Here is a 19,815-nt window from a genome sequence, read left to right as displayed (position 1 = left end):
AGCCCTTGTTTGTCTTTTGGCGAAAACAAGGTCAAGCGCTCAATTCTCTTACATCCAGCAAGAGGAGAAATGAAGCCTAAATAAGTGGTTCAAAGACTTCGAGATCCCTTGGACTTGTCGATTTTCTTCCCAAATCATGGAACCAACAATATAACCATTTTTTTCTTAGTTAAGGCAATTGAAAAAATAATTGGTCATGACGAGAGCAATAACATTGAACAACCCCAAAGTAGGAAGATTATAATCGCTCATTATCTCAGAGAGTCACTAAGAAGATGTTTGCAATTATCCTTTATCCTTTGGTGCAGGACTGAAAATTCATTTTGTCATTGGCCGACTGTGAACCTGGGGCAAACGTATCCACACTGCCCTCTGGAGCTCAGAAGCTTGAACTACAACCTTACTCAGTGGTAATTTTGGAAGATCATTTCCTCTCCCTTTCTGGTCTCCTAAAATGAACTAGAGCTGTTGCCAGGAATCAAGGAAACTTAAGGGGAAATACTAAGAGACAGAAGGAAAGGGGAACTGACAGGGAAAAGGTGATTTTTGCCTAGAGGTTTTTGGAAAGAGAAAGATTTCCAACTCGGCTGTGTTCGATTAAATCATTCGAGAGCTGTGATGCCCAATCTATCCTTCCAGTCTTGAAAAATCGGCTCACAGCCCAGGGATACAGAGAAATCAGTTAGGGACTTTCTGAAGCCACAGAATAAAACTTCTTCCTAATAACAGTGTGACCTTGTGTGCCCCACACATACTTTACATAATTGACCTTTAAATCTCAACTTTTCTTCATTTTACAGAAGCTGAGGCAGAGAGCAGCTAAATAACTCGATCAAGGCCACAGTTGGTAAGTTGGTAGATGGGACTGCAATGCCAGCTCTGTGTGGCACCAGTCCTCTTTCCTGTGCTTTTGCAACCATACCCAATCTTTCTCTGTATCATTCTCCCCATCCACCTCCGCTTAGACTGTGATGGACTGAAGGGCTTCAAGTATAGGAGCAAACAAGAGCAGATCTAAGAGAAATCTTCCTGTTGGGGTAGAAGCCACATGATCAATTAAAAACACAAATTTAATGATTTCTTTAACCTTCTTTAGGTCACAGACCCCTCTGAGATACTAACAAGGCAATGTACCCCTTCCCTGGAGAAATGCATATAAACTTCAGCATAATACTTCAAAGGATTCACAAATACCACCTCTCCCTCCAGTCTCATCAGTTGTCTGCCCAGAGATCCATAGACCCCACGCCCCTACCCCTCACCCCGCCAATATATATTCTGTTAAAGAGGCCTACAAAAATAAGCTAGGTCGGATTTGATGAGCTCTCTAGTGGCCTGGGAATAGGAGTTTAATGGCAATAAAGGGAATATTTTCCAAAGTGGGCTATCTCATTATTGAAGAAAAGATTAAAGGGAATAAGGATATACCCAAGATGTAGGAAAGGGTTTGTTTCTGACTTAATAAAACATTCCAAATTTCTTGTATCAGACAAAATAGCAAAAAAATAAAAATAAAGGAAAAAAGGAAAAAAAAAAGAAAAAGAAAGAAAAAAGCAACACTCCAATACACTTTTCTTTTCTTTTTTTTTTTTTTCCTTTTTTACTTACATTAAATACATCGGTAAATCAGCAGTCGCATTCTGTTACCACGATTGTTACGTTGGGAAAGGAAGAAAAGGGGAAAAAGGCAAATGCTTTCTTAGAAGAAAAAAAAGGACACCCCCCCTAAAAAAAACTGATCAGAAAAAAAAAAAAAGAAGAGCTGGTAAATAAAAACTAAGATCCCCAAGCCCGAGAGAGCTCAAAGGAAAGCAAAAGAGCTGGTAGGAAATCGAAGGAAGGCAGCAGATGGCCCAGAAGCTGAGGCCAATCCTGTTCCTAAGGGGGCTGGGGAGGGGAGAAGGCTGGAGAAATGCTTTCCCAGCCCCAAGGCAATGAAACACTTCACTCCTGTTCCATGGGGAAAGATGCAGAGAAAACAAAAACAAAAACAAAACAAAAAAACTTCATTTCTAAGGAATTTAAGAGAGCTATCCTAGTTCTTCCACTTACAAGGATGCACTGGGTGCTTTGTGGGGCTGGTGGGTGCTGGGAAAGGAAGGGGAAAATATATGTGTGTTTCAGGGCCACGGGAACTAAGGCTGCCCCTGGAAAAGAAAGGGAAATGAGTCCTAAGTGGAAGAACCTAAGCTGGGTCCTTCAGAGTCTCAGCTCCAAGGATCTCTCAGCTGCTCTGGGACAGAAGGCAGTCTGTAAACCAAAGGGCAGAAAGGTTCCAATCCTAGGTCACCATGACTTTTCCTATCTTACTTCTTCCTCCAATTTTCCCCAAACTCTGGGCTGGAACCAAGAAGGAGTTTAGAGTTCTCTCTTGCCTTGATGGCTTCTCAAAGACATCCTAAAATACCTGATGAGGGATGTGAAGAGTGGCTAGAGATTTAGAAAGGACCATATGTCCTCGGGTAATGTGAGACAGTTGTGATGGACCTTCAGTGCCAGCTGTTGTTTCCTGTCCACAGGAACAGGTGTTACCATATGAGGGAGCCACAAGTAGGCCTCTGTGGTATTAGCCTCTAGTGGTATGTGGATTAAACCACTGGCTGGGGGTGGGTCTGAGGATAAGGATGGAGGAACTAAACCGAAGGTACTAACAAAGGAGAAAAGATCTAGGGCCTGATGGGAGGTGGAGGACAGAACAGACTGTACAGTGGGAATAAAGATCATATCTATTTACAGGGAAGTAGAAAAGACATGGTAATGGGTAGATCAAATTGAATGTGAACCTTAGGAAAGGAGAGAAAACTCCTCTCTCTTTCCTAACCCCTCTTTACTCCCATACCATGGCCTAGGCTATCCTGAGACCACTCTCCAGTTGCTCAGTTAATTCCCCAGGAAAGGCAAACCTATACTCTTGAGAGCTAGGTTGGCAAGAATATAGGTTAAGAATCAGAGTTGGAGGAAGCAAGCAGTGGAGACTGGGCTTGAGTAGCTGCCACTGGTTCTGTTCTCTTAGCCCCTCCCAAAACCTCATATATATACTACCTTGGCTTTCATTTAATTAAAAAGGTGAGAGGGCAGGTAAATCAATCAAAACCCCCATAAAACAAGTATCCCAACTGAACTACCACCAATTAAAGTGCAAACTGCAGGGGAATAGAGTGGCTGGGGCTGAGGCCATCTAAAGGCCAGAGAAAAAAAAATGCGTATGTATAAATCAGAGGATGGGTATCAGAAACTGGTCCCTCCTCTAATTAGATCACAGCAGAGCCAAAGATGCAGGCAACCAGTGAAGATTCTTTGGAGGACTCTGGGGTCCAGAGTCTCCCCCACTATGGGGGAGGAGCTACCGAGGCTGGGTGAGGGGGATATTAGGCCTTGGAACAGTTCCAGAGCCATAGGTACACTGCATCTCCACCTCCTCCACCTCTGCCCAGTTAGCTAACAACAATTCCTACCTGGTACCCGAGAGCTTGCCTTCCCATTCTCACCTCTACCTGGAAACACCCTCCACAAAGCCAACTCATGGAGGCTGCAGTGTTTTCAAATATGAGAGACTCCAACCAAAAAGAAACAAAAAGGAACTGTTTCCTTACTCCCTCCTGCTCTGAGCCTTACTCCCCATCCCTGCCCCCCAGGGCCCTTAATGTGACTGAACTGGAAACCTCCTTCCTCAGTTCCTGGGTTCACCACCTTCTCCATCCTGGGGAGAGGAGGAAAAGGGGATCAAGAACAGGGATTGACCAAAAGCAGAAGGGGAAGGGGCAGGAGACAAAAAATGTTTTCTGAAAAAAATGAGGAGGAGGAGGAGGAAAGATAAGTAGGTCACTGTCTTGCACCTATAATACAAAGTGAAGAAAGTTTGTTTTGGAAGGTAAGTCCTGGGGGGTCTGACCCCCAAACCCAAGTAGGGGTAGGAGGCCAGTGGCAACAGCTGCCTGGTGTTGGTTGCTGAAGCGTTAAAAAGTGCCATGACGGAGCTGTCAGGAGGCAGCCCTTGGGAGCCAGGGCTCAGTGTGCTGTTACCGTAGGGGCTGTGTGCTGAGGGGTGGGGATGGAGGTTATTTCTTAGCTCTCGTGCTAGCTCCATAATTGTTTGCTGCTAGCCACCCCCTCAGTTGCTACAACACTGGCTCTTGTTCTGCTGGGACTGCTCATGGAGATCCACACCCCGGCTTCGGCCTGCTGCACCCCCCAGATTCTGGGGTTCACTCTTTGGCAACTTCTTAGCTAGAGATAAAAAAGAGAAGGGAAAAAAAGTATGGTAGATTTTACTCATCCCTCCAAAGGACTATGGGTGGGGTAGAGATAGGGAAAGGAGAAATGTGAGAGATTAAAAGAATGTTGTGAAGAGGGAAAGGTTAACTGTTAACTACATGGAAGATGAGGGGTAAAGCTGCAGCCAAAGGACTGAGGTCGTAATGGAAAGTTAAGATATTTCCATACCTAAAATTTTTACAAGAGGAGACATTCCCCTCTACCTTTATGATTTGGGTTAGTGATCTTATCTAGAGGCACAGGAAAAGGACAGGAGGACCCCAGGCTGCTCTAACCTTACCTATAGCCAGGAAGAGATCGTTCACGTTCATAGCTGTCTTGGCTGAAGTCTCCATAAACAATAAGCTGTTGTCATCCGCATACGCCTGGGCCTCCTACAAGGGGTGGATGTATTGGTACTCAGAATGTAGGGTAGGAACAAGGAATTGGGTAGGATTTGGTAGGGTAGGAACAAGGAATGGAAAGGCTCTGAGCCACCTGGCCCTGGACCGATATTTTGGTAACAACTCCCTCAAGCATAACTCATGGTCTAGACAGCTTAATCCAACAAGCAGGAATCTTAATTATGAGGGAGAAGGTAAGCTGGTTGGGGGCATTTAGGTTGTGACACTTGAATAGTCCCTTAAGTCAAATTCTACTGCTCCCTCTTTCCTGTTTTCATGTTGGTACCCCCATAGTTGGTATTTCCCTGCCCCTCTGCTCTGAAATTTTCTTCTGTCTCCTCTAAAACGCCCTGGCTATCATTAGGGTCCCAGTGTTGCTGTATTTGACTTGGTGTGGAACTGGAGAATGAAATGATAAATGTCCTCAGATGAGGTTTTCAGAGAGGGCAGGTTGGAGGGAAAAAAGGTCCCAAGCACAGAAGGAGTGTGTTAGAGAGGGACTCTATGGGCCATCTTACTTCATACTCCACCATGCGCTTATTGGCCAGATCAGCTTTGTTCCCCGCCAGGGCAATAACGATGCTAGGACTGGCCTGTCGCTGTAGTTCCTTTACCCATGTCTTTGCTCGAGCGAAGGTTTCCTAGGAAAACATAAGGAAGAGAAAGTTTGGCCAGAATGACTGCCAATCCAAGCCCATCACCTTCAAAACCTAGTCTCAAAACTCACCTCTCCTAGGCAGCCTTCCCTCACTGAAAGCACCCATGTCTGATAATTTATTACCTTGGTCTTACCAGAACTTAGAAGTATAATTTGTAGTCTTATTTTGCTATTTCAAGAACAAGTTTTCTCTTCCCCACCTAATTTAATTCCTATAAATAATAAGCAAGAGAATCTTCTCAGCCCACTTACCTGATTAGTAATGTCATAAACCACAATGGCAGCTTGGGCACCCCTGTAGTACATGGGGGCCAAGCTATGGTATCGCTCCTGCCCAGCTGTGTCCCAGATCTCAAACTTGACTGTTGTGTCATCTAGACAAACAGACTGGGTGAGGAAGGCCGCTATGGATGAGAGAGTGAGGGGAAGAAATTGTAAGTGGGAGGATCAATGGGAAAATCCCAGCCCCCTTCACAATATCTCCATTCTCAGTCTAAGGGCAGTCACCACCCAGGTCATTGAGCTTAGGAAAAGGTTTCGCATTCTCCTCCTTATGTATAGATAGGCCCTAGAACTAGGGTTAAGATTGCCCTTGACTAAATCCTTCCTGCCAGAAGTTTCTCTATCTAAGGAATGGGAGCACATAAATTATGAAGGTTAGAGAGAACTGACATGTATACCAGTCATCTTTCTTCTAACCAAAATAGGGGAATACAAGATGATGACAGAAAATAAGCTTCAGGTAAAGGTTACATCAATAAATAGAAGATTTTAAAGCCTGATGGCAGATCACACTATTATCAGTATTATTTGGCTGTTACTTTTTTATATAATCTTCTGCTGGTCAAAAACACCACATTTCCAAGGTAACTAGTAAAAGCGGGAAAGGAGTAACATGGGAGTTCTCATAAAAGGTCTTTTACTAACTAGCACCCTGTTTTGGGAGTAGAAGGGAGATGGTAGCAAAGGTGGAAAAGGCACATACCTTTTATCTTTTGTATTTAGTTCCAGCCTCTCTTTTACCAGGTATGTACATCAGAATCATCTAAGCTTTTCCAAACGTATAGGTCTCTATCTCCCCCACCCTTACTCTAGTTCCAATGCTAATCAGTAGATATAGGATATGGCCTAAGCATGACAGGATGAAAATGTTCCCCAAGTGATTCTGATGTTCATTTCTGATTATGAATCACTGCTCCAAGCCAACCCTGTTCTAGATGACACTCAACTGAACTTCAATTGGATTAAGAGAGAAGTGGGAGGCAGAAGACAAACTGGGCTTTAAAAAAATTAAGTGACCTTGGTGTGCCAAGGTCATCCTAATTTTCTTCTAGGAAGCAAGGGGACAAGCATATAACTACTTTTTGGCATTATGGACTTTTTTTTTCCTGTTTTATAAAGGATTTCCATTCCAAGGAGCTTAAAAAGGCCAGCTACACAGTCAGGTCCCTCGATATCCCTTCAAAAGCCTCACTAATCATTGACCCTCTTCTTTCCCTGAGGTACTCACCTCCAATGGTGCTCTCCTGGTACTCATGGAACTGCCCTTTGACAAAACGTAATACCAGGCTAGACTTCCCCACTGCAGATTCACCCAGCAGGACCAATTTGAACTGGCATATTTTGCTGGCCTGGGGCTGCCCATTGGGCCTGGCTGTGCTTCTGCTAGTCATGGCTAGACTATCAGAATGGGAAAGGGTGGAGGGAGGGGGATGCCACAAAGCGGCAACGGGGGAAGGGGGAAAGGGGAGGGGACTTCAGGCTTCAACAGTCCTGCAAGAAGAAAAGTAGGTAAAATTAAACACAGGGACATTGCAGCTGCAATTAATTTTAGAGAAAAGATAAATCTCTTCATTTCTTTGCTCCTATGAGGACTTAGCAATTAAAATCATCCACCATTAAAAGGTTATCCCACTGAGAGGGTCCCAGGCAGCTGACACTCCGTGGCAAGAATGGGAAACAATAAAATAAGAATTGCATCTGAAGTGGAGTTTGCCCTACTACATAATCCTCAATTGCCAAGGGAGCTGAAATGGAGAGATGGAAAACTGTTATATGTTTATTTCCCATTAATTCCTCATCAATTTTTTTTTTAAATTCATGATAGACATAGAGAGAGAGAGAGGCAGAGACACCGGAGGAGGGAGAAGCAGGCTCCATGCCGGGAGCCCGACGTGGGACTCGATCCCGGGGACTCCAGGATCATGCCCTGGGCCAAAGGCAGACGCCAAACCGCTGAGCCACCCAGGGATCCCGCGAGGGACTCTTTAAGCAGACTTTAGCTGAGCCTGGAGCAGGATGTAGGGCTCCATCCTACAACCCATGAGATCATGACCTGAGCCTGAAACCATAACCCAGAAACTCAACCCACTAAGCCATCCAGGTCCCCCAGCACCCCACCACCACAGGTCTTCAAAGAACAGCAAACCAAGAAGTGGGGAGGGGCAGAGGGAGAGAGGATCTTAAGCAGGCTCCAAGCTCAGCACAGAGCCTGATGCAGGGCTCCATCTCCCAACCCTAGATCATGACCTGAGCTGAAACCAAGAGTTGGATGCTTAACCAACTGAGCCACCTAGGCACCCCAAACCAAACAACTTTTAGTTGGCCTGAAGAACACCCAGATGCACCCATACATGCCCTTAAGTCCCCAGTAGCTCATTAGTATCCTGGTACTGTTCTTCCCTCCACTCCCATATTTTTTTCTAGCTTTCAAAATGGAAGATTCACTCCAGGGGTATGGGATTAGTCACCCCTCCCTAAGAGCAGAGGGGTAGCTTCTGGTTCCATATCCTTCATCTATAACCAGTCTTCTTGATATTTCTGAATCTCTAACCAGGGTCCATTTGCCAGAAAAGCTGTCCTTTCTCATTTCTGGCCAAAGGTGAGTAGAAAATAGAAAAATAGACCATAGAAGTGCCTGAGTGGCTCAGTCAGTTAAGCATCTGCCTTTGGCCTAGGTTATGATCTCAGGGTCCTAGGATTGAGCCCCACATCGGGTTTTCTGCTCAGTGGGGAGCCTGTTTCTCCCTCCCCCTCTGCCTGCTTCTGTGCTCTGTGAAACAAATAATAATTAAAAAAAAAAAAAAAAGACCACAGACAACCAACAGACCACATTCAGCATCAACTCTTTCACTTTGCTCTTGCTACCTCTCCAAGTCTGAAAATCTGTTAGAATAAGAATCGGTAGGCTTGGCCTACTCTCAACTTGCAGCTGTCTTCCTGGTGTCCAGGGATTGGACTACCCTCCACACTAAATGGGCCTAACAGCTGTAGGCCTCCAAATTAGAGGCAAAGAAAGAGCATGTACCTTCTAAACACATGTAGGAGTCTCCAGAGGATGATGTAGGGGTAAGTTTTCTTGTTTTTTTTTGTTTGTTTGTTTGTCTTTTTATTTTTTATTTTATGTTTGTCTTAAAGATTTTATTTTAGAGAGAGCGTGAGTGGGGGTGGGGCAGGCAGAGGAAAAGGGAGAGAGAATCCTAAGCAGACTGCCCTGAGTGTGGAGGTAGACATGGGGCTTGATCCCAGGACCCTGAGATCATGACCTGAGCTAAAATCAAGAGTCAGGCGCTTAACAAACTGAGCCACCCAGGTACCCTGTAGGGATAAGCTTTCCAGCAGGAAACACTTGATGAAAATAAACTGAGCTACCTTCTTTACTTTTCAAGGGGCTTGGAAAGCTGATGGTGAAGGAAGAGCCAGAGAGACGTTGAGACTTTGAAGGTCTAATTATCCAACCCTGAATATAATTTATATTTCATCATTCTGACTCTGCAGGGGAAATGAACCACCAAAGGAGTTAGTATGATCAGAGCATGTAAAAACCTCTGTCCAAAACCTAAGCATTGCTTGGGTTGTACTTTGTTCAAATGAATCTTTCCTTTCTCAAAGGTTGATTCTAGTAACAATCTGCAATTCTAGTAAAGCTGGGAAACACAGTGAAGTTCAATTCACTGGGTGTATTTTACAGTTGTGCTACTAGCTCTGAGGCTAAATCTGTGCATTCATTTCATCTGTAAAATGGGATAATAGCCTTATGAGCTCTTATGAAGTGATAATGATAATAGAAATGAATGGAAGTATTTAACAATAAGTACTCAATGAATATTAAGCTACTAATCATTAATGACATCAAGAGAATGTCTGAGCCTTGCTTCCACCTTTACAAAATGGAAAAAATCCCCACTTCATAGAGTAGCAATGAAAATTAAGGAAAAGATGTGTTTAACATAGTGTTAAAAAATAAGTTATTTAGGGGGTCCCTGGGTGGCGCAGCGGTTTGGCGCCTGCCTTTGGCCCAGGGCGCGATCCTGGAGACCCGGGATCGAATCCCACGTCGGGCTCCCGGTGCATGGAGCCTGCTTCTCCCTCTGCCTGTGTCTCTGCCTCTCTCTCTCTGTGACTATCATAAATAAATAAAAATTTAAAAAAAATTTTTTTTTAAAAAATAAGTTATTTAGTGGCCCTGATTCACAGAAAAGATCAACTTAATATATTAAAGTATATCTTGGGCAGCCCAGGTGGCTCGGTGGTTTAGTGCTGCCTTCAACCCAGGGCCTAATCCTGGAGACCCGGGATCGAGTCCTGCGTCGGGCTCCCTGCATGGAGCCTCCTTCTCCCTCTGCCTGTGTCTGCCTCTCTCTCTGTGTGTGTCTCTCATAAATAAGTAAGTAAATAAATAAATAATAAATAAATAAATAAATAAATAAAATCTTAAAAAAAAGTATATCTCAATATTTCAACTAATATATTCCTAAAAAGCAGCCTTGATAAGAAGTAGAGAAAAAAACAGGAAAAACAAAAATGTAAAGATAAGTTAACAGGGAAATGAGACAAAAGTGAAAATTCAGAAAAGTCCCAAAGTAGACTAGATTAAGACGAGGAGTATAAGAAATTACTCTGATTTTACTGGGTATTTTATATTCCTCAGGACAGTGAGTCCTAAGGATCCAGATATACATAGGCTATTTTGTGGCGAAGTTTTCAGTGATTTATGATGAAATGATAAAAATAAAGACGATATTGCAAGTTTTTCATAAAGCTAAATTTATTTAAAAAAATTTTTTTAAAGCTCCATTGAGTGTGGAGCCCAATGTGGGGCTTAAACCCACAACCCTCATGTTAATACCTGGATTCAGATCAAGAGTCCCACAATCAACTGACTGAGCCACCCAGGTGCCCCTTAATTTATCCAATTTATTTATTTTTTAAATTTATCCAATTTAAAAGAATATTCTTAATAATAAGCTTTCTAACTTCTTACTTTCTTTGTTTCAATTACATCTCAAAGGTAAATATATATATTATATGGAAAAACCTCTGAGACCCATTGGGGGATTGAGCCCTTTGTTGGGCTCTGAACGCAGTGTGAGCCTGCTTGAGATTCTCTCCCTCTACCCCGCCCCCACTCTCTCCCTCTAAAATAAAGAAATCAATCTACAAAAAGTTGTAAAACAAAACATATGGTTGGATCCTATTTCTGTAAAACAAAATTCTGCATAGAAAACAGTATAGAAAAAAAAAGAAAACAGTATAGAAGGATACATAACCACCTGTTAACAGTTGTTACCTCTGAGGAGAGTAGGATTGAGGAGGGTGGTATGTGAAGGACTTGGATTTTTTTCATTCTACACAATTTTTTTTAAAAGAGGAAATATACATTTTTAATTTTTTTTGGAAATATATTTAAAAGCTTTTTCTTTTTAAAAAAAAATATATATATTTTTTATTTATCTACGATAGTCACACACACACAGAGAGAGAGGCAGAGACACAGGCAGAGGGAGAAGCAGGCTCCATGCACCGGGAGCCTGATGTGGGACTCAATCCCGGGTCTCCAGGATTGCGCCCTGGGCCAAAGGCAGGCACCAAACCAGTGTGCCACCCAGGGATCCCTAAAAGCTTTCTAAATAATTAATGGTTTGAAAAAATAATGGCTTTCTAAATACCCATATATGGGAAAACGAAAACCCTCAAACTTAAATTAGTTGGTCCAGGGATGCCTGGATGGCTGTCAGTTAAGCAGCTGACTTCAGCTCAGGTCATGATCCCAGGGTTCTGGGATAGAGCCTGCAAAGTCGGCTTCTCCATCCTCCTCTGCCCCTCCCCCACTTGTGCTTGCTCTCTTGCTCACTCTCATAAATAAATAAATAAATAAATAAATAAATAAATAAATAAATAAATAAATAAATGAATAAAATAAACAAACAATCTTAAAAAAATTAGTTGGGCCATAAAATCCTAAATTCTGGGAACCAGTACTATAAGAATCAGTTATTTAGGGGCACCTGGGTGGCTCAGTCAGTTGAGCATCTGCCTTCAGCTTAGGTCACTGATCCCAGGATCCTGGAATGGAGCCCCAAATCGGGCTCTCTGTTCAGCGGGGAGCCTGCTTCTCCCTCTGTCTCTGCCTGTCACTCCCCCTGCTTGTACTCTTCCACTCTCTCAAATAAATGAAAAACAGTATTTTTAAGATTTATTATTTATTTGAGAGTGGGCATGCATGGGAGCAGGGGGGAGGAGCAGAATGAGAATCTCAAGCAAACTTCCTTCCCACTGAGTGTGGAGCCCAACACAGACAACACTGAGATCATGACCTGAGCTGAAATCAAGAGTCAGATGCTTGGGCAGCACCGGTGGCGCAGCGGTTTGGCGCCGCCTGCAGCCTGGGGTGTGATCCTGGAGACCCGGGATCGAGTCCCACATTGGGCTCCCTGCATGGAGCCTGCTTCTCCCTCTGCCTGTGTCTCTGCCTCGGTCTCTACGAATAAAAAAATAAAATCTTAAAAAAAAAAAAAAAAGAGTCAGATACTTGACTGAGCCACCCAGGCGCCCCTTAATTAGGTTCTTAACCACTAGTCACAGTTCTTTAGCTCTTCATTCTCAAACTGTGAGTTGTAAACCAACAGTGACTTTGAAATCACTTGGTGGATCATGATCAGCATATTTGAAATAAAAATAAATAAATGTTTTGCAAAGAATAAGAATCATCGGGATCCCTGGGTGGCGCAGTGGTTTGGCACCTGCCTTTGGCCCAGGGCGCGATCCTGGAGACCCGGGATCGAGTCCCACGTCGGCTCCCGGTGCATGGAGCCTGCTTCTCCCTCTGTCTGTGTCTCTGCCTCTCTCTCTCTCACTGTGTGCCTATCATAAATAAATAAAAAATTAAAAAAAAAAAAAAGAATAAGAATCATCTTGTGTAAATGTTTCACTTAATGTACACACAGTGACTTATACCAAGTTTTGTTACGAGTTATGTTAAAAAAAAAAGTTTAAAAAACTGCTTTAGAGAGGCCTAGACAATGAAAGATGGGTTAATAAGGATGAGAGGAAGTCTAGGCCAGCCAGCCTATAGCCTATGGTTACTATTATAGCACTTCTAGATGAAATTAAGCTGAGGGCTGAATATAGCTCTCCAGGGGTCAGAGGATTCTTCAACCCTGCTACTAAAGTTATGACGCAATTATAAACATGGGAAGCCAAACCAGACAGGGGCACTCCCGTGTGGTGTTGGTACAGGCTTTGGAATCAAGCAAAGTTGAGTTTTATTCTCTGCTTTGCCAGCTGTAACTCACTGTGATCTTAGGCTACTCACTCCCTTTGCGCCTTTCTGAGCCTTAGCTACATTATTATGAGGATCTGTGGGGAGTGAGGGGAGAAGGAAAAAGTAGTAGAGAGCAGGATTTTAATTCAATTCCAAAGTTCTGCATACACTTAAGAAATCTTTCTGTTAGAGTTTCTCAGAATCTGTGAGGAATTATTTTTAAAAGCATATTTATGTTGCACTTCATATACATTGCTTCATAACAAAAGATAGGCCATCATAACTCTACACTTTAGAAAACAGATGACACTACTAGAAAAAAAGCTACGGATGATAAGCTGATCAAGTTTCCTTTAGGTGACATACATATGCTATACTCTTAAGATACAACAGGAAAAGTTACTAGATACTTTGACTTATTGGCTCATTTTTTTTTTTTAAGTAAGCTCTATCAAGGTAGGGTTTGAACTTAAAACCCTGAGATCAAGACTCACATGCTCTACCCACTGAACAGCCCCAATTTTTTGTTCACATTTTCATCTATTTCACAGTGTGTGATGCAAGGGGCAGAACATGAAGCCCCATTGTTACTATTTTACAATAAGAAAATATGGGAGTTAAAATGGACTGAATTCTCATAGGCAGACACATGGCTCTAGGCCTGGGAAAACAGTAGGGAGTAGGGGAAATGTGGAGATAGGAAAAAGTCACAGACACATTCACGCTGCAAAACCCTTGGATTGTCACAGATTAGGAACTACTGGGTTGGAAAAAATTACTTCCTACCCCAATGTGTCACCTCAATAATATGTCTTACCTTCCCTGTTCACAATAATTGCTGGGCTGCCCATCACTGTGCCTTGATCTTTATTTTTTTTTTTTAAGATTTTTTATTTATTTATTAGAGACAGAGAGAGAGGGGCAGACACAGGCAGAGGGAGAAGCAGGCTCCATGCAGGGAGCCCGACGTGGGACTCGATCCCGGGTCTCCAGGATCATGCCCTGGGCTGAAGGCGGCGCTAAACCGCTAAGCTACCAGGGCTGCCGTGTGCCTTGATCTTTAAGACCAACATGTATATAAGGGTACCATTTTTTTTATGCAATAGCTAGACTCTCAAAAGATCAGGGGCACAGAAGTGAAATAATATACATAAAACTCAAATAGTTTTAGTTGGGTTTTTTGTTTTTATTTTTTTGCTAAGAGTTGACAATAGGCAAAACGATCTACTCAAAGACAAAAAATAGGGATGCCTGGGTGGGTCAGTGGTTGAGCATTGGTCTTCGGCTCAGGTCATGATCCCAGGGTCCTGGGACTAAGTCCCACATTGGGCTCCCTGCAGGGAGCCTGCTTCTCCCTGTCTGGTCTCTGCCTTTCTGTGTGTGTCTCTCATGAATAAATAAAGAAATCTTAAAAAAAAAAAAAGACAAAAAATAAACCACAGCCGAGCCAAATGGTGTGATGATTACCTTCAAACCTGATGCAAAAAAAAGGGAGGACAAGGAAGTTATTCTTCCCTTCAACCCTTTCAGTTTGGAAGAGGAAAAAACATTAGATTTAACTTCCCTTAGAAGTGCAGCTCCACAAAAAATTGTTTATCAAATGACCATTAACTAGGGAGGATTGAGGGTTGACCATAGCACTAGCCCACCTCCCCGGTGCTAGCATGCTGCCCAGCAGCTCAGCAAAGTATGAATAGGAAAGGTTTCTTAGCTTGCTGGTCCCAGCTAGAGCATGACTATTCTTCAGGCCCCTTCTACTTTGTATCTTTGAATCTCTATGCCAACCACATTATGAAGCCTTTAGAAGTCTATTACCTATTAACAGAGACTAACATCCAGATATATAGCCACTGGAATCTAGCCCACACCCAAATGCCAGCCTCATAAGGTCAGTTTCCCAGATAAGAGGTGGTCTTGGTCTAGTCCAGTCTCTGTATTTTACAGAGAAGGAAACTGAGGCACATAATATTAATCAACTTGCCAGGTATTACCATATATACAGCTATTACAAATAATATTAATCAACCAGCCAGGTGTTCTCATACAGACAGCTAAATCTCCTTTTAGCAAGTATTCCTAGTCATATACTCTTGCTAATAATATACCACTATACCTCTTAAGCAGGAAATGCTAACTCAGAATTGAACTCTGAAGAGGGCACCAGGACAGGAACAAGTTTAGAGTGAACAGTTTCTACCTCTATTCAGTTTAGATAAGTACTTCTTTTGGGACTATAAACAAGGTAGCTAGACCCAGGCCTTCCCTAAGAACTGGAATCCAGTTCCATATTCTTCTAACAGAAGAACTTGCTCATTACTGGGCCTCTCTCGTGTCTTGACCAAACCTTGCCAAGATAGCTGAAATGGAAATAATTTCATGGAAGATGATAGGGAAAAAGTGGTAACTTTTACAGGGGTCTGTGGACCTTGGGACTAGCCTAAGAGATTTACTGATTAGGGAAGACAGGGCAAAAGCCAGTTAATACCTTCAACTCTCAATTTCATTTAGACCTCAAATTACTAAAATCTTGAACTGAGAGTTCTACAACTTGGTTCAGGTCTTTCATTATGTTGATCCAATATTAACTAATGAGTCACAGTCTTAAATGAGTGAGTCCTTCCACTTCTCCCCACTCTCTCCTTTATATTTCCCCAAGAGGTAAAAAGCATGCTTATCTCTTATCAGCATGGTAGTACAAACTTTTTATTATTGACCTAGAAAGTATTGGAATGCCCTTCCTCACTAACTACCCTCTCACCCCAGCAGAATTCATCACTGCTTCCCCTGGGGTCCCACAGTATTAAGATAGTACTTCTATCACAGCATTTATTACATTATATGTCTGTTCTGCTGAACTATGAACTTCTCAAAAAGTGTGACTATTTTTTATGTTATTTTGACTCTCCAGAGCACAACACAATGCCTGGTCCTTAGGAGGTATTCATTAAATGCTCCCTAAGTTAATTAAGGCTAAAGCAGTTCTGCTTCCCTCCATCTATTCTTCCCTTTTTGTGTCAACTGGATAGTTTATTTAGTTCCATTTGGGAATGTTTTTAATTGTCCCCAGAAAACCAACTCTCTCTCCTTGGCCTGTGATCTCCCTTGGATGGAGGGCCCCCTTGGGACCCAGCCCACAAAGTACTGTTGCAACTCACATGGGCTAACTGCTTTTCCTGTCACCCGTTACTATGCTCAGATGGCCTAATCACACCCAATATGCGGCCCTCCCACCCTAACACTGAAGTAACTGTAGCTTAAAACAAAGTTCCCTGAGTTTTCAGTTAATGTTAATTGCTCAAAAACTTTGGGTCATTATCTCTATTAATTCCTGAACTTGAAAAACACGAGTTAAAAAAACCCCAAACCATTAGAGCTAGAGGACATTCTGAAAAGGTAGCCACTGCCCCTAAACCACAGCCACAACCTGGCCCAGAAATCTGCATACACTTTGCTCACCTGGTTGGCTCCTTACTCAGCTCAGTTACTGTTCAATGACTAAATCTTTCCTAAAACACTCTTGGGAAGTGGGAGTGTATTGTGTAGGGTTTTAACGTATCCCTCCTAGAGGGCTGTTGCATTTCCTTATTTTAAGTTTATTGTCTAACATTTCAGTTACTTTCCAATCTGAAATGCTTTAGGATTAGGGAGCAGCCTATATACTTGCTTCTCCTGCCCTATGCTTCCTCAGAAGTCAAATTTGTATCAGTGCATACAAAACAAGCAAACCATAGAAAAGCAATCCTTGCTCTTGGGCAAACTAAGAGTTAGAAGGTATGACTTGTAATGAAGTGTGACTTGAAGAACAATGGGAAAGCTCTCTTCTCCAAATATAGTTTGTAACTCTAGCTCTGTGTTAGATTGTTTCTTGAAGGTAGACTCTAAGAGGAAGGTGGAGGGGCACCTGGGTGGCTCAGTAGGTTAAAAGTCTGACTCTTGATCTTAGCTCAGGTCTTGATCTCAAGGTTGTGAGTTCAAACTTTGCTGGGCATGGAGCCTACTTAAAAAAAAAAAAAAAAAAAAAGGAAGCTGGAAAAAACAAAACAAATGTATAGAAGAAAGAGACAGGTATACCACCAGGATGTAGAATATGGATGGCAAAGCCTACAGAGAGGTTGATAGTGCGCACACACACACAATTTTTTCTAGGGCTTATTTCGCAGAAGGAAAATAAAAACTCCTTGGGGTACATAATCCAAGTTTCTGAAGGCACTGTACAAAGGCTGGGCACACTAGAGGCTTCTAAGCCAGTAAGGACAAATTCAATTAATAAGGTGGTAGAATGAAATGTCTCAACTGTCCAGAGGTTTAGAGGAACACAATTTCAAATCCAGAGAAACTTGAGACCTTCTCACATCACTACAGACAGATACAGAGGCCTCATAGGAGAATCATCATCTTCTTTTAGGTTAATGAAAGGACAGTCATATAATCTGAACATGCAAGACCATGAATCAGAAGGTAGAGGTCTCAAATTCCTCACTTTAGCAGAGATGCCAGTAATTCTCCCAAACAAATAATTCATCTAATGTTTCTTTCCTGCCCATAAAAGAGAAAAAAGTATTGGCCATCTATTTGGGCATTTCGTAAGATGCCCAATGCGGGGGGGGGGGGGGGGGGGTAGGGGTGGTGGTGGTGGCAGCACTCTGTGTGGTTTTAAGAAGGTGCGGGAAAATCCAGAGTATACCTACCTCTCTGCTTGTCTGATTTTGACATAGGAAGACAAAATGTGCTGTGAAAGGACAACAATAAATAACAGAGTATCATTCCAGAAGGGAAAACTGGACAGAATGAGACTAGAGTTTGGTGGGAAGGTGAAAACAGAATTGCCTTTGGCGGCACATCCCTCAAAGAAAAGTGAGATTAGTCTGATCTGTTGTATCTCTGACCTTCCTGGATGAAATAAAATGAGTGAGGTATGTGTGGGAAGATATATACTTCTCACGCTTCTGCACAGCCTGAATATTTAAAAATATGTACACATTACTTTTATAATTAAGAAGAAATGTAGTTATAAAACACATTTGAATGAAAGGGAAAAAGAAGGAAGTATAGTAAGGGAAAATCCAATCAACTCTAATCTATGGGGGACTAAGGAGGTCAGCTGACCATTAAAAATATGCGGGGGGGGGGGGAGACCCCCGGGCCTTAGTAATCCATCTTCTTTTTCTCTACTTATCTCCTTCCTCAAATGCCTCACTGTTCAGGCATTTGACCCAACTTTCTAATAGCACAGAAACCTGGGCTCCTGAAGAAGTAGACAAAGAACAGGGGTGATGCCAACCTTCTGGAATGGAATTTCTCACTCTTCCTCAAATCTCTTCCTCAGTGATATCACCTCCTATTTCCAGCTTGGTTCCACCTAACCATTACCTGCCTGGGAAATACCCACGTCTAAGTCCCACAAAAGTTTCACCAAGTATGGTCAGAAGATCTCCTGGTTGCTGGGGATCTCTAAGCCCCTTTCAAGTGTGGAGAATAAAGTCCCTGATCCCCTCAGAGATGCAGCATCCACCAAAGACGAGAGTAAGTGAGAAAGAAAGAGGCACCCCCGCCCCATCCAGCTCCTGGGCTCTTCCTCAGGGCTGCACCCTCACCCAGCTGAGGCTGGTAACGAGACACGGACTCACCCCACAGCCGTTAGGGCCAAGGGAGCGTGGAGGGGCTGAGTTTGTAACGGCCAACAGCCGCACGCACAAAATCTTTAACTTTTGTTTTCCTTAGCTACCCCAGGAGCACCCTAAAACTTCGGGTCACCACATCTCAATCCTAGGAGGGACAAGGAGCCGGTCCCCCCAAGACCCAGATCCGCCGGCCCACCCCGAGCATTCCCAGGAGCTCCCGCAGGTGAGACCGGGCCCTGCCGCCACTTCTGCAACTCCCTCGTCTTCTAGGCTAGTGAGGCTTCCCTCTTTGGCCTCGCTTCTCCCTCAGCGCACCCAGATCCCCTCGGCTCAACTCGGGGGCACCCTAGTTCTTTTCATAACAACCCCTCTCCCTGAAGAGGATGCCCCTTCCCCGACTAGGAAGCCTGCTAAGGCCCTTCCCGGTAGACACTGCGGGAGCCCCGGCCCCGGCTCCCCTCGCCGCCCGGGCGCCGGCGCGAACCCCTCCTCACCTCCCGGCAAACGGGCTTACCTCCCCCGCGGCCCGGCCCTCTGCCCCGACTCCTCCCTCCTCGGCGCCGCTGCGTGCGGCCTGCCCTGCGCTCCCACAGCCCGGCCCCGGCCCGCCCGGCCGCCTCCTGGCCCCGCCAACGCCGGGCTCCCAGCTGGCCCGGCCCCCTCCTCAGCGCCCCCACTAGGCCTGCGGGCCCGGCCCCCTGCTCCCCTCTCCCGGGGCCGCTCTGACCCCTCGCTGAGGCCCGGCCCCGCGTCGGCTCGCAGGCCGGGGCGCTCTCCTCTCCCGAGCGTCTCCGCCCCTGCCCCGTGGGCGCCAGCAGCCCGGTACCTGGGGCTCCGTCTCCCCCGCCGGGCCCAAGCCTGTGTCGAACAGACAAACAGCTGCAGCTCAACCAAACCCTCCTGCCCCTCCTCCTCCTCCTTCTCGTCCCGGAGCGGGGGCCCCAGCCAGTAGCACGATTACCTGCCTACCAGCGGGGGTGGGACATGCGCGCACTAATCCGCCAATCCTCTGGAGGAAGGCGGGCCTCTTCCGGCGCTGCCACCAATGAGGACGAGCGACGGACTGGACAGGCGGGGCCCCGGGCCAGTACGGAGACGGAGACGTTGAAGATGGACGAGGTGAGGAGCCACTAAAGAGCGAGCTCTCTGAGACAGGGGGCGGTGCACTGATGACAGGCGGACACGCCAACCAATAGCGTCTCGACACCCTCATGACCCCGCCTTCTGACTCCTAAACATCTAATCAGGTGAGTGGCGGAGGCGGGTCAAAGGGAAGCTTTAGCCAGTACTGGGAAGATTCGGAACCGGAATGGCAGGCAAGGCGGGGTGGAAAGA

At 44.5% G+C, this 19,815-nt stretch overlaps 1 protein-coding gene and 1 long non-coding RNA gene across 3 annotated transcripts; one reads left to right on the top strand and one right to left on the bottom strand.

Annotated features, from left to right (window-relative positions):
• The first annotated feature begins 806 nt into the window (after window positions 1–806).
• Window positions 807–19,756, top strand: LOC129511447 (uncharacterized). Its single transcript, XR_008664827.1, has 3 exons — window positions 807–847; window positions 18,581–18,703; window positions 19,500–19,756. It is a non-coding gene; the product is annotated as an uncharacterized LOC129511447 (long non-coding RNA).
• Window positions 1,566–19,429, bottom strand: RAB5B (RAB5B, member RAS oncogene family). 2 transcript variants are annotated; one of them, XM_055328111.1, is made up of 6 exons: window positions 19,307–19,429; window positions 6,827–7,089; window positions 5,569–5,720; window positions 5,177–5,299; window positions 4,556–4,649; window positions 1,566–4,227 (listed from the first exon to the last, which is right to left on the bottom strand). In XM_055328111.1, the coding sequence occupies exons 2-6, from the start codon at window positions 6,987–6,989 to the stop codon at window positions 4,112–4,114; spliced, it is 648 nt and encodes a 215-aa protein (XP_055184086.1). In that variant the 5' UTR covers window positions 6,990–7,089; window positions 19,307–19,429; the 3' UTR covers window positions 1,566–4,111. The 2 variants fall into 2 exon arrangements, with proteins under 2 accessions (XP_055184086.1, XP_055184087.1); XM_055328112.1 differs by lacking the exon at window positions 19,307–19,429 and adding an exon at window positions 19,208–19,227.
• Window positions 19,757–19,815: the final 59 nt, after the last annotated feature.

This window comes from Nyctereutes procyonoides, unplaced genomic scaffold (assembly GCF_905146905.1).
Source record: "Nyctereutes procyonoides isolate TBG_1078 unplaced genomic scaffold, NYPRO_anot_genome, whole genome shotgun sequence".
Lineage (NCBI taxonomy): Eukaryota > Metazoa > Chordata > Mammalia > Carnivora > Canidae > Nyctereutes > Nyctereutes procyonoides.
The sequence above is the reverse complement of the archived record's forward strand: the minus strand, read 5'-3'. Positions and strand labels throughout refer to the sequence as shown.

Coding starts and splice junctions, on each gene's coding strand:
- RAB5B (XM_055328111.1), bottom strand. CDS start 6,989: ATGACTAGCAGAAGCACAGCCAGGCCCAATGGGCAGCCCCAGGCCAGC. Junction 5,721..6,826: donor CCAGGAGAGCACCATTGGAG/GTGAGTACCTCA, acceptor TCTCATCCATAG/CGGCCTTCCTCACCCAGTCT. Junction 4,228..4,555: donor CGATCTCTTCCTGGCTATAG/GTAAGGTTAGAG, acceptor TTTTATCTCTAG/CTAAGAAGTTGCCAAAGAGT.